The following is a 17,148-nucleotide window of genomic DNA, read 5'->3' as shown; positions in this document are numbered from 1 at the left end:
TAAGGAAGGACATCCTGGCTGTGGAGGAGGTGCAGCGTAGGTTCACTAGGTTAATTCCTGGGATGTTCGGACTGTCTTACGCAGAGAGGTTAGAGAGACTGGGCTTGTACACGCTGGAATTAAGGAGATTGGGGGGGATCTGATTGAGACATATAAGATTATTAAGGGATTGGACAAGATAGAGGCAGGAAATATGTTCCAGATGCTGGGAGAGTCCAGTACCAGAGGGCATGGTTTAAGAATAAGGGGTAGGTCATTAAGGACAGAGTTGAGGAGGAACAACTTCTCCCAGAGAGTTGTAGAAGTGTGGAACGCGCTGCCTCAGAAGGCAGTGGAGGCCATTTCTCTGGATGCTTTCAAGAAGGAGCTAGATGGGTATCTTATGGATGGGGGAATCAAGGGTTATGGGGACAAGGCAGGAACCGGGTATTGATAGTAGATGATCAGCCATGATCTCAGAATGGTGGTACAGGCTCGAAGGGCCGAATGGTCTACTTCTGCACTTATTGTCTATTGACCGGCTATGTCAAAGACATCCTTCAAGAGGGCAGTAGGAACAATGTCAAGGGGACGGGTTGCAGGTTTCATGGTGGACACAATCTTTGTAAGGAAGGGAAGTGTGATGGGTTGGAAGCAGACCAGTTTAGATGAACAAACCAGTGAGACAGCTGGGTGGGGGGAGGGGAAATGTTCATTCTAATGTCCTCAACTTTGCCAATGGGGAATTTTTAAAATTCTACACACTTAGCAGGGGACACATCTAAGCTGATGCTAGGGGCGGGACAAATGACAGAATTTGTGGTACTGAATAAGACCTTGAGATTATGAGGGTTAGGTGTTGTTGGCAGCTCATCTGGGAGAAGGAAAATCTCCACCGCCTTGCGGCTATATCCACCCAAGGGGAAGCCTTCGGGAGTAAACCCTATGGAAAAATCTGAAGCGGGAATCCCTACGGCAGTTCTATGTTGAGTTCAATACTGACTGGCAGCTCTTGCAATGCTGTTGGTGCCAGACTATCTGTCTCTGCTGTTGCTTTGGATTCATCAGCTGTATGGAGAGTGGGGAGCCTACTGCACGGGCAACAGCTTGCTCTGCATATCATACAGGCCTGGCTTGTATATTACTTTGGACAGCTAGGACACAACATCCATAGTCATCGCCGACCGATAAAGAGTTTTATTATGGCAGTAATTCTGCTTATAAGGCAGAAATTGAGAGGTCCTTGATTAGTAAGGTAGTTAAGGGTTACAGGGAGACGTGGAGAATGGGTCATATGAAAATGACATGTTTGAATGGCAGAACAGACTTGATGGGCCGAATAACCTAATTCAGCTCTAGTAACGTCCTACATTAGTGTTATCTCTCACCACCTATTCAGTGTGAGATTGCCATCTTGGGAGCCGTATTCTTTCACAGGCCTTCAAGCAGTCAAGACTCCAGTCAGGGCTGCTGTCTATTAGTTCTAACTGAATTTGAATGCGGTTGAGGCAAGTAAAAAGGCTTTCATTCAGAGCATTGACCTGGGTTGTTCCAAAATATTTAAAAGACTTTTCCTTTAAAAGAGTGAATACTTTCCTGCTTCACAGTTCAACCAGTCTAATGAACAGCCTGTTAGCAATTAACATTAGTGGAATACTCATTAAAATGCCAAATTATTGTATCTCAAAATTACTTTTGAGAAATAAATCCACTTGATGTTTGCAGTGATTTTGTTTCATTTCCACCACTGAGCTTCAGGTCGGCATGATCTTTTCATTTCTGATTGAATTAACATACCACTTTTGTACTTACGAATTGTTCTTAAATTTTGAGATAAAGTATATCCATTTCAGTCCATTGTTTTGAACAACAGGTGAATTTGGTAATGGTATTTTCATCATGTCAAAGGCAATAGTGGTAGGAATGTCTCAGTGTGTAGTAATGAATAAAAATCAGGTTTATTATCACTGTCATATGTCACGAATTGTTTTGTTTTGCACGAGCAGTACAGTGCAATACATAAAATATTGCCAAGTTACAATAAATATAAAAAAAGTAGCAGAAAAGGAGAGCAAAATAGTGAGGTGGACTGTTCAGAAATCTGTGATATCAGAGGGAAAGAAACATTGGCTGTGTCTTCAGGTACCTTTTATACCACCTCTCAGATGGCAGTAATGAGAAAAGGGCATATCCTGGATGATGAGTGTCCTTCGTGAGGCATCATCTTTTGAAGATGTTCTGGATAGCGGGCAGGCTGGTACCTATGATGGAGCTGGCTGAGTTTACAACTTTTTCCAGTGTTGTGCGTTAGTGCCTCTGTACCAGTCATGATGTAATCAGTCAAAATGCCCTCCACGGTACATCTGGGTGACATACCAAATCTGTTCAGACTCCTGATGTCTTCATAATTGCATCAATATGTTGGGCTAGTAGGATAGATCTTCAGAAATGTTGACAACCAGGAGATAAACATGAGTTGGATAGATTGCATTTTAAATCTATTGTAATTCGAATTTATTATGGAACAGTTTTTTCCAATTTTGGTCATATAGAGCCAGAAAATCTGTTAAATAAAATATAATGAACTGTTAGTTTAGTTTCTCCATAGTGAAAAGCCAACTAGTTAGCTCTGTAAGGTATTTGTTTGGATTGGGTGGATTAAATCTGATAGCAACAAGTTTGAATTGCAGTCTGTTAAAACTTAGTTACCTTATTTTAAATAATGCACCAGGAAATACTTCAATAAGTTCTGTCATTTTTCTTGTGCAGTGTGTGATCATAAGATGACACTATTCCATATTTTATTGGGGAGCATGGTTGGTAGATGTAGGTCTGTGGTTCAGTTTTGAGAGAACATCATGATTAAAAGTTGCAAAGATTCCAATGTTTTTCAAAGTTATGCTAATGTAGTACAAAGAACCTTAGCAATTTTATAGAAACTGCAATATTCCTTACAATTTAGTTTTTTTGTATCAGCATTGTATTTACATAATGAAAATTATCTGGACCAAAACAAACAATATTCCTTAACAGTCCTGTACAAAAGAGCATCCACCGCTCATTCTTACTAATTCATCAAGACGTATCTTTTTCAAAATACTTAATATGCAATTAGCAATTGTTTCCTAGATTCTTTCTTTAAAATGTCACCTTGCCCCATGTAAACTGTGAAAGATTTACCTGCGGAAACATTTTTGTCTCAAACCTTGGTGTTTAATTATGACCAGTTTAGTCAAATCTTGCAATGTGCTTTATATTAACTGCTGGAGCCAAATTTATACAGAAGTGGTTCTGTCATATATGCATAAATAAAGGAAATCATTTCCTGTTGTGATTTTGGTATTTTTCAATGGATCTGTGCTGCAATATTGAGCATCTAGCAAATAAGGTCTGAGCTAGTCTTAATACCAGGCACTTTGTAGCAATATGGCTGGACTTTTCTTTGTTTCACTTTTTGGTAAATGGATTGAAATGATAGTATTTTTGTATTTGTATTTTTAATTTTGTTCTTTTAAAGTAACGGGCATTTTGACGGTCGGGAATTCACTTTATAAAACTCGCAATCTTAACAAGTATAATCAGATATGTAGCAGACATACTGTAGGATTTTTACCAGTACTATGTTTGCACCATTTGTAGGAAGCTGTTCAGAAAATGCTGGATCAGGCGGAAAGTCAGGTACTGTCTGGTTTTTGAACAATTATGCAATTTGAACTGTTATTTGAACTTGTATTTTAAGTTACAATGGAAACTATTTGGTAAAGTCTTATTTATAGTTGAATAGATATTAAAAGATCTAATCTACACTGGGAGGCTCTTCAGCCCATGGTATTTGCATTGATCAAAGCACTATCAAGCAATCCCACTTTATAGTTGTGAATCCATAGCCCTGCAGGCCATGGTATTTCAGCTAGTTTAATGATGGTTTGTGTCTCTACAAAACCCTACTACTGTTGGATTCTGATGTTTAAATCCAATGTTCTTTTAGAAGTCAGGAACAAGGCATAAAACTTGTTACTTCATAATCATTTTATTAAGGGTTAATCGAACAAAGAGAATAAGAATAGAACAATGACAGGGGGTCTTACTACTTGAAGAGAGGATCTAAAGATGGTGCCAAGCATAAAACGGCTGGCTACTTTTATACCAAAAAGATAAGAAAATTCCATAGATAACAATATTCCAATTAGAAAATACTTATTTAATACTGTGGTAAAATTGATCAATGAGAAAATACCAGCCACTTAATGAAAAAACAAAAACGCTTTCGAGTTATACTTTGTATAGCCACTAGAGGCATATTAAACTGTTGTGTATATAAAGGCTACTTAAAATACAAACAGATAATTAATTGTTAAACTGCAAAGAAAATGACAATTAAAACCATTTGATCAAACACCACCCTCTTCAGATCTCCTTAAATCCTTCCAATTGCTTTAAACCTTTGCCTCCTAGTTGACTCTTCTTCCTAGAGAAATAGGTTATTCATAAGATTATTCGCTTCAACTGAAATCTCCCACAGCTGCCTCCTTTTCTAAATTTTATGTCCTCCAACATTTATTTTAAAGGTCTGTAATGAAAAGTCATTCAAAATACCAAATTTGTCCATAAAGCATTTAATAATTGATGGGGTAGCTTGAAAGTGTGATATGGGAAATGCATGGCAAGCTGTCATTAACACCGATGCAGGCATAATAATCACAAGGATACTCAACAACAGGAATAGGCCACTTGGCCTCAAACCTGGACAACAATTCAAAGTGATCACGACTGATGTGTCCCAAGCTTCATCTTCTCCATGTCAAGTCATGAATCATACAGAATGATAAGGAGCCCTCAGCCCACTGCGCCGACCATCAAGTACCTGCAATAGTCCTACTTTATTCCTACTGCTTTCTCATTCTGTTTGATTAAACTTCCCATTACCACAACATTCTGCCCTATCTGTAATCTCATTGACTATTTGATGTTCACTGAAACTTAAATTCCCTTATTAATAATAGTGCCTAAAAGTCAACAGGACCTTGATTTAACAAGTGTACATTTGTTAACATGCTGTTGGTTAGGACTTGAACCTGCAACCTTCTGACAAGGGTCAGGAGGGCTAGCAGATGGGCTGACCTATACTGCCAGGTGTAAATCATTAAGCTGTGGCCCTGGGACTGAACCTTGAACATCTGTGAAGAAGTAAGAGCAGTCATCTTGTGGACCATAACTCGCTGTTTATTCGTGCCTCTGCTTTCAGTCTGATCACATGCATGTTAATTCTGTCTATCACTATAATTACCATCATGCTACCTTATTAATTTTTCAAAAATGCTCATCCTTAACCACTTGCATTATTGCTATTTATTTTGCTAAAAGATTGAGAATGGTGGCATGTGGCATAATCCAGAAGCACCAGAAGATTATGGGACAGAAAAGGATAAGTCATATTGTCCATTCTTTCTTAAGACTGGGTCTTGCAGATTTGGTGATAGGTGAGTAAAATGTTTCTTGTGCTTCGAAAGTCAGTAAGGTAAGAGAGCATGGAAACAGATCGTACGGTCATGCCAACAACAGCATCTTCCTTACTAGATCAGTTGCCTGCATTATGCCCGCAGCCCTCCAAATCCCCTCTCCTTCATGTACCTATCCAAATGCCTCGTAATATTGCAGTTACACCCACCTCAACCACTTCCTTTGGCAGCTCATTTCAAATACTTACTACCCTCTGTGTAAAGATATTACCTCTTGGGTTTCTGAAATCTTGCTCCTTTTGTGACCTCTAGATTTGTACTTCTCAAGCTTGGAGAGAAGACTACGGCGGTCCACCTTTATGATTTTAAAAACTGCTATGAGGACGTCTTTTGTTCTGTGCTGCAGCATGATTAACCTCTCTCCACAAATTGGGGCCTCTAGTCCAGGCAGCTTTCTCGTAAATTTCTTTTGTATCTTCTCCAGCTTGATAATGTTTTTCCTATAACAGGATGACAAAAACTGTACACAGTGCTCCAAGTATTTGTATAGTATAACTGCAGCATATGTCTGTACTCCTAAACTCAGTGCTCTGACTGATGAATGCCAGCTTGCTAAACTACTTCTTCACCACCTTGTCTGCTTGTGCTGCCACTTTCAGTGAAGACTGCTCTTGTACTCCCAGGTCCATTTGTTCCACAACACTCGACAGTGCTCTGCCATTCATCCTGCTCTGTTTACTGTCCAAAATGCACCTTCTTGCACTTAACCAAAGTTGAAAGCCATTTGCCATTCCTCAGCCCATTCGTTAACTGATAAAGATCTCTTTATAATTCTTTGCTTTACTATCAACAAGATCCTCTAATTTAGAATAACAGAAGTCTTACCACATGTTAAAAGGACTAGCTAGGCTGGATGTGGAAAGGATGTTTCCTCTGGTGGGGGTATCCAGGACTTGACGGCACAGCCTCAAAATTGAGGGGCGACCTTTTAGAACAGAGGTAAAGAGGAATATTTTTAGCCAGAAAGTAGTGAATCTGTGGAATATTCTGCCACAGACTGCAGTGGAGGGCAGGTCCATGGGTAAATTCAATAGGTTTCAATGAGATCCCCTACCCCATTCAAAAGTTCATTTGTTATCAAATCATGCGTCTATATAACTTGAAATTTGTATTCTCCAGATAGCCACAAAAGCAAAGAATGTGAAAGTCGTTCAGAAACATCAAATCCACTCTCCTTCACAAAAACAAATGGCATCACAATCATCATTCCCCCCCCCCCCCCCCAAAAACCCTCCCCACTCAAAATAGAACAGGAACATAGACCCCAAACAACCCCTCCCCCCACACAAAAAACTAACAGAACATTACCACCCGAGCACCTTCCCCTTGCACAACAAAATGGAACAGGGACGAGCAATTTATAATAAAACAGAATATAAAAACCACAAGTCTGGAAAAGGCCACAGTTCATAAACACAATAGTCCAAACCATAAACGCAGAAACATGATACCATCCTCTGATATCACCAACATTCATCGAAAGAGAGGGACACTACACGAGGCAGAGAGGCCTACCCACCTGTCTCATTGAGCCACACAGCCATAGGCCACTCACAGACTCCTTCTCCAGTAGCAATCAAAAGGCAGGCAGTCGGCGCTGAAACTCTCGCTGCCGCGTTTGCTTCAATGTCTCAATCTGCATCAATGCTTTAATTGGCGATTAATAGATGCTGTAAACAGTGAAATGGAGTTGAACATCAGCTCATGCCCCATCTCAAAATTTCTTCGCATTGAGGTCATCCAAGTATGTGTTTGCTTCGTGGAATCTTCTCGGAGACAGCAAAGTGCTGCATCACTCAAATGGTCTCCAACCTTTAAACGTAGCATCAAACTCTTAACATTCTTCTAAACTCCAGCGAGTACAGGCTCAAGAGCCATCAAACGCTCCTCATACATTAACCCTTTCGTTGGAATCATTTTCGTCAGCCTCCTCCAAATCCTTTCCAATACCAGCACATCTTTCCTTAGATAAGGGGGACTGATCGCAGTACTCCAAGTGTGATCTGACCAATGTCTTAGCATTACGTCCTTGCTGTTACCTACTCCTCTTGAAATGAATGATAGCATTGCAATTATTTTCCTTAACCATTAGGGAATCCTGTATGAGGACTCCCGAGTCCCTTTTTACCTGATTTTTGAATTTTCTGTCTGTTTAGAGAATAGTCTACACCTTTATTCCTTCTACCAAAATGCACGACCATACAATTCACTGCACTTTCCGACCCGCCTGGCTTCACCTATCACCTTCTAGCTATCCTCCTTTCCCACCCCTCACCTTTTAATTCTGGTGTCTTCCCCTTCCTTTCCAGTATTGGCTCGAAACTTTGACTGGTTGTTCATTTTCATGGATGCTGCCTGAACACTTAGTACCTCCAGCATCTTGGGTGTTTTACCTTGTCAAAGGTCTTCTGAAAATCCAAGTAAACAATATTCACTGACTTTCCTTTGTTTATCCTGCCATTATTTGCCAAAGAATTCCAATGGATTTGTCAGGAAAGAATTCCTCTTAAGGAAACCATGAGGATTTTGGCCTATTTTATCATGTGCCTCCAAGTACTCTGAAACATCATCCTTTTTTTTAAAATTTTATCTTTATTTGGATAAGGAATTCACAAATATCATGTACTTTTTTCACACATATAACCTTTTCCATTTTTTTATATGTATAAAACTACAATTATTTATACATTCTTAAGTACACATTGAGATGATATAAAAGGAAAATAAACATTTAAATAGATAATTATGTACTGTGGTAAATCTAACCTATTAGGCTAAGTAATGGAATTAGTTGTTAAGAAAAATGGTAATAATAGTTTCCATATAACCCTTCTGGACCATTTCCACTGGTCCAAAATGTTGTATATAAGCCTATGTATCAACCATTGTAGGTGTTTATATCCTAATTTGTTCATGCTTGCTCCTGCCCGCAGACATAATTATCCAATCCCTATGTACTTATTTACTTAATTTTTTCATTTTTTTTTATCCCTTTCCCAAATCTTTCCCTTTACTTGTGTTAATTCTCTATTTTCCAAAAGAAAACCAAAAAAAAAACAAACATTTAGACTAGGGGTGCTTACATTAGCAATATTACTGTGTTGATGAGAAGAGCAGTATAAATCATTAGGAGAATCATCTAAAGTCTGCTCGCATTGGGGTTATATATTCAATCCATTTATTCCAGATTTGATAAAATTTTTCTTTTTGAGTTCTCAGGGAGTAAGTCAACTTTTCCATTTTAAATATTTCCAAGATAATTTCGTACCAATCTTCTAATGTAGGTGGTATTGGATTTAGCCATTTTCTAGTGATTGATTTCTTACTTGCCGCTAAGAGGGCCTGCAGCAACTTTATATCTTCCTTCTGTTCAAGAAACAATACATGCCCCAAATAGAGCGTCTCAAAGTTCAGAGGTATCTGGGACCTAAGTACCTTAACTAATGTTCTATGAATATCTTCCCAAAATAGACTTAATTTAGGGTAATCCCAAAAAATATGAAAATGATTTGCCTCCTTGGAGCCGCACCTTCTCCAACACATCACATTTGTATCTTTATATTTTTCCTGATATGGGGTCTTGAAGTATCTTATAATGTTTTTCCAACAATGTTCTCTCCAAGTCAAAGAATTAGTCGAGGACCATTGAAAGCTGCAGATTTTCTCCCAAGCCTCATCTGAAAGTACCAACCCCGCTTCTTTCTCCCACTTCTCTTTAATATACAGCGTATTTACATTTTTAGCATGGAGAGTGCATTATTTAATCGAGAAACTGATTTACTAGGTATTGAACTGCAAGCCGAATTCAGAATCTTGAAAAATTCTAATTCTACTGTTGATAGGTCTGTATATCTACAACTCTGGTTAACATAGTTTCGTACTTGAAGGTACCTAAAAAAGTCATTATGTTCTAGGCCATGTCTGTCCTGCAGGATTTGGAAACTTTGTAATACTCTTTTATCTATAAATGAGAAGTAGGTTGTGAGACCTTTCTTTATCCATAGCTCAAATCTTTTATCTCCTCTGTTGGGAAGGAATTCGGTATCATATGCACACCATCTAAAGAGTTTTAACATGTTATTAATTCCACATGAATTAACCACCTTCTGCCATACTTTTAATGTAAGCGTTTTTAAATTTTTCCAACTGGGCCATCAATCCTTTGTCAGCTATTGAGGCCTGAAGAGGAAAACTGTCAACTAATCCAAATTCTATTTCCTTCTATCTAGCCTTATATTCCCTATTACACCAATATAACAGAGGGGTTATCTGTGAAGCATAAAAATAATTTCTCAGGCAAGGAAGAACCGTACCTCCTCCTTCCTTCCTTAACTGTAAGGTGTTATATCGAATTCTAGGTTTCTTTCCTTGCCAAATGAAGTGGGAAATCCATTTGTCCCATTCCCTGAATTGATTATCATCCACCTCCACCGGTAAAGTACGGAAAAGATACAATAACCGAGGAAGAATATTCGTTTTTATAGTATTTATCCTTGAATTTAAACTTAAAAAGGGGATAAGATTCCATCTATGCATATCTGCTTTTATCTCTGTGATTAATGGCCCATAATTTACCTGTGACAGTGTTGAAAGATCCTTCGGCAGGGTTATTCCTAAATATTTTAATGATTTAGCTTCCCACTTAAGATCATATGTATCCTGCAATTTTTTGGATGGTGTATAATTTAGGGACATAACCTGCATTTTCTTTACATTTATTTTATAACCTGATATTTTCCCAAAGTCATCCAACAGTGTAAACAATCCTATAAATGATTTTTCTGGTTCACTCAGATAGACCAAAACATCATCTGCGAATAACGCCACTTTCTGTTCAATTCCTGCCACCTTGATACCTTTTACGATTTCGCTCTGTCTTATTAGTTGGGCAAGCGGTTCAATATATAGCGCAAAAAGGAGAGGAGAAATTGGGCATCCCTGTCTAGTGCCTCTCTAAGATGAAGGAGTCAGAGAGGTCCCCATTTATCTTAATTCGGGCTGTAGGGCTGTCATATAGAGTCTGAATTACTTTAATAAACTTTACTTGAAAGCAGAATCTTCCTAACACTCTGTATAGGAATGCCCAACTAAAATCAAAAGCTTTCAGCGTCCAATCCTACTACCATTGTCTCTGTCTCGTTCTTATTAACCTGTTCTAATATGTGCAGAGTTCTCCTTATGTTGTCCTGTGTTTGTCTTTGTTGAATAAATCCAGTCTGGTCTAAGTGGATTAGGCCAGGTAAAAACTTTTCCAATCTGCGCGCTAATATAGATGTAAATAGTTTGTAATCTAAGTTAAGAACACTAATTGGCCGATAATTGCCACATTCTAGTTTATCTTTACCCTCTTTAGGAATAACTGAAATAATCGCTTCTCTCCAGGAAGGTGAAGTTTCTCCTGTCTGCAAAATCCAATTAAAGGTGTTAAGTAGTTATGGGGCTAACTGTGTCTTCAGGGACTTGTACCACTCTGAGGTAAACCCATCGGAACCCGGGGACTTTCCAGCCTTTAGCCTGGAGATGGCCACGTTCAGTTCTTTGACAGTTACTGGTTCTAATAAACTTTCATTTTGTAAATCTGTAAGTTTAGGTAGATCTAAAAAATTCAATACACTGTCTATATAGGGCTCATTGGGGGTCCGGGGTTGGGAGTACAGCTCTCGATAATATGTTTCAAAACTCTCTTGAATTTTCCCTATTGTACTCTCCACAAGCTTTGTCTTTGGATTCTTTATTTTATGAATTGTATTGTCTGCTTGTTGTTTTCGTAATTTATATGCTAATAATCTAGCTGATTTACCTCCTACTTCATAATTCTTTTGTCTCAGGTAAAGAAAATTTCTTTGAGTTTCCAACGTATAAATATCGTCAATTTCACTTTGCAATTTCCTAATTTCCTGTTTTCGATTTGAATTACTTTTGTTGCTATCCACAACTTGAAGTTGTTTTAATTTTCCTTGAAGGTCTGCTAATTTTTGTGCATTGATTTTTTTCATGTGAGTGGTAATGGAAATAATTTTCCCTCTCAGTACAGCTTTCAATGTATCCCATAAGATCACTGGTGATGTTTCTCCCGTGTCATTAAGGTCTAGATATTCTTTGATTTCTCCCCTTAACCTCTCCATTACTTTCGGATTATAGAGTATATGTGAGTTTAGCCTCCATAGTGTTTTCCTCATTTTCCTTTCCAGGATTAGAGACATAGAGACTGGGCTATGATCCGACAGATCAATTGTTGCAATATTACAGTTTTTTATCCTGAGTCTATCTGTATTAAAGATAAAGAAATAGTCTATCCTTGAATAGGCTGAATGAGGGAAAGAGTAATATGTATAATCTTTACTAGTAGAGTGTAATTCCCTCCAGACATCTATAATTCCCAACTCCTCCATCAATGAATTCACTTTCCGAGTCAGAGGTTTATTCTGAGTAACTATTCTTGAAGAATCTAATATAGGATTTAATCTAATATTAAAATCCCCTCCACAAATTACTACCCCTTGAGAACTGACCATTAGGTCAAAAATGTGTCTATAAAATGACCATTCACAACCTGGAGGAGCATAAACATTCAGCAATGTTATTTCTGTACCTTCTATTCTTCCTGTGATTTTTACGAACCGTCCTTCTTTGTCTCTAGTCTCTGAAATATGTTCATAATTAAGAGTACTTGATATTAAAGTAGCTACCCCTCTTTTGTGACTCAATTTATATGATGAATAAAATGCATGCTTAAAGCCCATTCTTTTTAATTTTCCATGTTCAGATTGGCTCATATGTGTTTCCTGGAGGAAAGCTATTTGTGCCCTCTCTTTTTTCAATTTAGACATAATCTTATTTCTTTTAATTGGATTCAAAACCCCATTAACATTATAGGAAATTATTTTTACCAATTCAGTTTGCATTTTTCTCTAGTAGAAAAAAAAACACTGTCCTTTTCTAACCAAACAGTAAGCAATCCCTTCTCAACAGTAAACCAAGACATATAACCACACCCTGGACATTTTTGAACGTGCAACATTTGAAAATTTTTCCCAACTTCCCACAGTGAGGCCTGAGCACCGACCCGCCTCAGTTCAGAGGGATAACCTCTATCTTCACCCTGTGTTAGAGGGCCCTCAGTAGTTTGAATAATCATAGAGAATTTTCTCCTATTTATGTCTCGACCATATTGCTATCATTCAAGTTATTCCATCTAGTTTATTTTCAGTTACCAGTTTTCATTTTACCTTTAAGTCAGATTTACTCTTTTCAGTCATTTCTCTTAATTAATGTGTTCTCTGTACATTCGCGTCTGAATATTTGCAGCTTTTCCTTGTAGTTTGACACTCTGGTTCGTGTGGAGCGTCCTCGCCGAACTAACTGCCACGACTTCTGCCGAATCCTCTCCATTAGCGACTCCGGTTGGGTGATAACTTTAATAGGTAGTCCCCGGTCCGCCAGGTCCAATGTTGCCTCCTCCACTGTAGCGCAAGTTTTTGTCCCTTCGTCGTAAAAGACTCTCAGCCGAGCTGGATACAGGGTCTGGAATCTGATGTTGTTTTCCTTCAGGACCGTCTGTGTTTCCGTATATTCCTTCCGTCTGGCAAGAATCCCCGGTGCGTAGTCGTGGTCTAAACTGATTTTACAGTTGTTCCACATGAAACCTTTCTTTTGCCATGCCCTTTTAAGCACCTCTTCCTTCGTTCTGTAACTGAGAAATCTGACCAGAATCGATCTGGGCAGGGCGCCTGCCGGGGGCTGTGGTGCCAACGCACGGTGAGCCCTTTCTCTCTGTAGGTCTTTTGCGGCCGGTATATCAAGGTTCTCTTTAAGTAGTTTCTCCACGAAGGGAATCATCAATCCGGGTTTACCTTCAGTTCCTTCGGGAACTCCGTAAATCCTCACATTTTCCCTCTCGAGCGGCCTTCTTGATCTATTAGTTTCCACTGGAGCTGGTCTTGCAGCTTCAGCATTTCTGCTATCACCTCCTCTGCGTTTTGTAGCTTCTCTTCAATTCCAACAATCCTCGCTTTGGCTTCATCTATCCGCGAGTTAGTTTTTACTATTTCTTCTTTAATATCTTCCAGCTGTTTGCTGTTATCTTGTCGGAACTCGCGAATCTCTCCGAGAATCAAGGGCAGAGTCACCGATTCCCCCTCATTATCTCCGTCCTGGCTTGCCGTGGAGGAGCTATGCCCGTCGCCTTGCTGCGTCTCTTTATGTTTATCAGCCTTCGGAGCGGACTTTTTAATCTTGTTCTTAGACATCATCCTTGCCCCTTTTATTAATATAGTTATGCAATATTAAGTATTTGTCTAAATTCGATTATGGGGCAGTTTACCTTCTTCTTTGTCGAGAGACCTTTTCCTTACGCCGCCATTCCCTTGATCGAAACATCATCCTTAATAATAGACTCCAACATTTTTCCAACCACTGAAGTTGGACTAAATGGCTTGTAATTTCTTCTTCCTTCCAACCTTCTTAAAGAGTGCAGCGACATTATTAATTTTCCAGTTCCAGAATACTAATGCCTCTACAATCTATTCAGCTACCTCTTTCAGAACCCTGGAGTGTAGTTCATCTGGTCCAGGTAACTTACCTGCCTTCAGACCTTTCAACTTCCCAAGCACCTTTATGCTGTCCTTGAAACATAGAAAACATACAGCACAATACAGGGCCTTCGGCCCACAAAGCTGTGCTAAACATGTCTCTACCTTAGAACTACCTAGGCTTTACCCATAGCCCTCTATTTTTCTAAGCTCCATGTAGCCATCCAGGAGTTTCTTAAAACACCCTATTGTTTCCATCGCCACCACCGCTGCCGGCAGCCCATTCCACGCATTCACCACTCTCTGCATTTAAAAAAAACTTACCCCTGACATCTCCTTTGTACCTACTTCCAAGCACCTTAAAACTGTGCCCTCTTGTGCTAGCCATTTCAGCCCTGGGAAAAAGCCTCTGACTATCCACATGATCAATGCCTCTCATCATCTTGTACACCTCTATCAGGTCACCTCTCATCCTCCGTCGCTCCAAGGAGAAAAGGCCAAGTTCACTCAACTAAGGCATGCACCCCAATCCAGGCAACATCCTTGTAAATCTCCCCTGCACCCTTTCTATGGTTTCCACGTCCTTCCTGTAGTGAGGCGACCAGAATTGAGCACAGTACTCCAAGTGGGATCTGACAGGGTCCTATACAGCTGCAACATTACCTCTCGGCTCTTAAGCTCAATTCCACGATTGATGAAGGCTAATGCACCGTAACTACAGAGTGGACCTGCGTAGCAGCTTTGAGTGTCCTATGGACTTGGACTCCAAGATCCCTCTGGTCCTCCACATTGCCAAGAGTCTTACCATTAATGCTATATTCTGCCACCATATTTGACCTACCAAAATGAACCACCTCACATTTATCTGGGTTGAACTCCATCTGCCACTTCTCAGCCCACTTTTGCATCCTATCAAACCTCTGACAGCCCTCCACACTATCCACAACACCCCCAACCTTTGTGTCATCAGCAAATTTACTAACCCATCCCTCACTTCCTCATCCAGGTCATTTACTCACCAAGAGTAGGTGTCCCAGAACAGACCCCTGAGGCACACAAGAGGAATTCTGCAGATGCTGGAAATTCAAGCAACACACATCAAAGTTGCTGGTGAACGCAGTAGGCCAGGCAGCATCTCTAGGAAGAGGTACAGTCGACGTTTCAGGCCGAGACCCTTCGTCAGGACTCTCTAGGAAGAGGGAGCCTCTGACGAAGGGTCTCGGCCTGAAACGTCAACTGTGCCTCTTCCTAGAGACGCTGCCTGGCCTGCTGCATTCACCAGCAACTTTTATGTGTGTTCTCTGAGGCACACCACTGGTTACCGGCCTCCATGCAGAATATGCCCTGTCTACAACCACTCTTTGCCTTCTGTGGGCAAGCCAGTTCTGGATCCACAATGCAATGTCCTGTTGGATCCCGTGCCTCCTTACTTTCTCAATAAGCCTTGCATGGGGTACCTTATCAAATGCCTTGCTAAAATCCATATACACTCCATCTATGGCTCTATCTTCATCAATGTGTTTAGTCACATCCTCAAAAAATTCAATCAGGCTCGTAAGGCACGACCTGCCTTTGACAAAGCCATGCTGACTATTCTTAATCATATTATACTTCTCCAAATGTTTATAAGTCCTGCCTTTCGGGATCTTCTCCATCAACTTACCAACCACTAAAGTAAGACTCACTGGCCTATAATTTCCTGGGCTATCCCTACTCCCTTTCTTGGATAAGGGAGCAACATCCGCAACCCTCCAATCCTCCGGAACCTCTCCCGTCCTCATTGATGATGCAAAGATCATTGCCAGAGGCTCAGCAATCTCCTCCCTCGCTTCCCACAGTAGCCTGGGGTACATCTCATCCAGTCCTGGTGACTTATCCAACTTGATGCTTTCCAAAAGCTCCAGCACATCCTCTTCCTTAATATCTACATTCACAAGCTTTTCAGTCCACTGCAAGTCATCCCTACAATCGCCAAGATCTTTTTCCGTAGTGAATACTGAAGCAAAGTATTCATTAACTACCTCCGCTATTTCCTCCAGTTTCATACACACTTTTCCACTGCCACACATGATTGGTTCTATTCCCTCACGTCTTATCCTCTTGCTTTTTACATATTTGCAGAATGCCTTGGGGTTTTCCTTAATCCTATCTGCCAATGCCTTCTCATGGTCCCTTCTGGCTCTCCTAACTTCATTCTTAAGTTCCTTCCTGCTAGCCTTATAATCTTCTAGATTCCTATCATTAGCTAGTTTTTTGAACCTTTCGTAAGCTCTTCTTTTCTCCTTGACTAGATTTACAACAGCCTTTGTACACCACGGATCTTGTAGCCTACCATCCTTTCCATGTCTCATTGGAGCATACCTACTCAGAACCCCTGAACATTTGCCACATTTCTGCCGTATATTTCCCTGAGAACATCAGTTTCCAATTTGTTTCCTAGTTCCTGCCTGATAGCCTCATATTTGCCCTTACTCCAATTAAACATTTCCTTAACTTGTCTGTTCCTATCCCTCTCCAATGCTATGGTAAAGGAGGAAGGATTGTGATCACTATCTCCAGAATGTTCTTCCACTGAGAGACCTGACACCTGACCAGGTTCACTTCCCAATACCAGATCAAGAACAGCCTCTCCTCTTGTAGACTTATCTATATATTGTGTCAAGAAACCTTCCTGAACACACCTAACAACTCCACCTCACTCTAGGGAGATGCTAATCAATATTTGGGAAATTAAAATCTTTCACTACAATAACCCTGTTATTATTTCTCCTTTCCAGAATCTGTCTCCCTATCTGCTCCTCTTTGTCCCTGTTACTATTGGGTGGTCTATAAAACAAAACATCCAGTATCTCTGATCAACAGTGCCACGCCCCCACCTCTTTTGCCTCCCTCCCTGTCCTTTCCGAAATATCTAAAGCCTGGCATTTGAAGTAGCCATTCCTGCCCCTGCACCATCCAAGTCTCTGTGATGGCCACAATATCATAGCTCCGAGTGTTGATCCACACTCTAAGCTCATCCGCTTTATTCATGTGGAAAGCAGCCAGTGAGTGAGTGGGCCAGTGAAGGAGTGGAGCTTTGAGGCTTTGACTCAAGAGATTCTGGCAGTTTTGGCAGTTGG

At 40.1% G+C, this 17,148-nt stretch overlaps 1 protein-coding gene and 1 long non-coding RNA gene across 4 annotated transcripts in view; one reads left to right on the top strand and one right to left on the bottom strand.

Moving 5' to 3' along the window:
• The window catches only part of zrsr2 (zinc finger (CCCH type), RNA-binding motif and serine/arginine rich 2), a 64,964-nt gene that overhangs the window by 25,921 nt on the left and 21,895 nt on the right, over positions 1 to 17,148 (top strand). For all 3 annotated transcript variants that reach the window (XM_072260907.1, XM_072260906.1, XM_072260909.1), the window contains 2 exons: positions 3,619 to 3,657; positions 5,344 to 5,459. In XM_072260907.1, the coding sequence (XP_072117008.1) occupies positions 3,619 to 3,657; positions 5,344 to 5,459 (155 nt within the window). The remainder of the gene's footprint in view (positions 1 to 3,618; positions 3,658 to 5,343; positions 5,460 to 17,148) is intronic.
• LOC140199220 (uncharacterized) lies at positions 4,156 to 6,476 on the bottom strand. The gene is made up of 3 exons (XR_011886377.1): positions 6,324 to 6,476; positions 5,710 to 5,938; positions 4,156 to 4,447 (listed from the first exon to the last, which is right to left on the bottom strand). It is a non-coding gene; the product is annotated as an uncharacterized lncRNA (long non-coding RNA).

This window comes from Mobula birostris, chromosome 6, assembly GCF_030028105.1.
Source record: "Mobula birostris isolate sMobBir1 chromosome 6, sMobBir1.hap1, whole genome shotgun sequence".
Classification (NCBI taxonomy): Eukaryota; Metazoa; Chordata; class Chondrichthyes; order Myliobatiformes; family Myliobatidae; genus Mobula; species Mobula birostris.
Note: the sequence above shows the minus strand (reverse complement) of the source record. Positions and strands in the feature narration are given on the sequence as shown.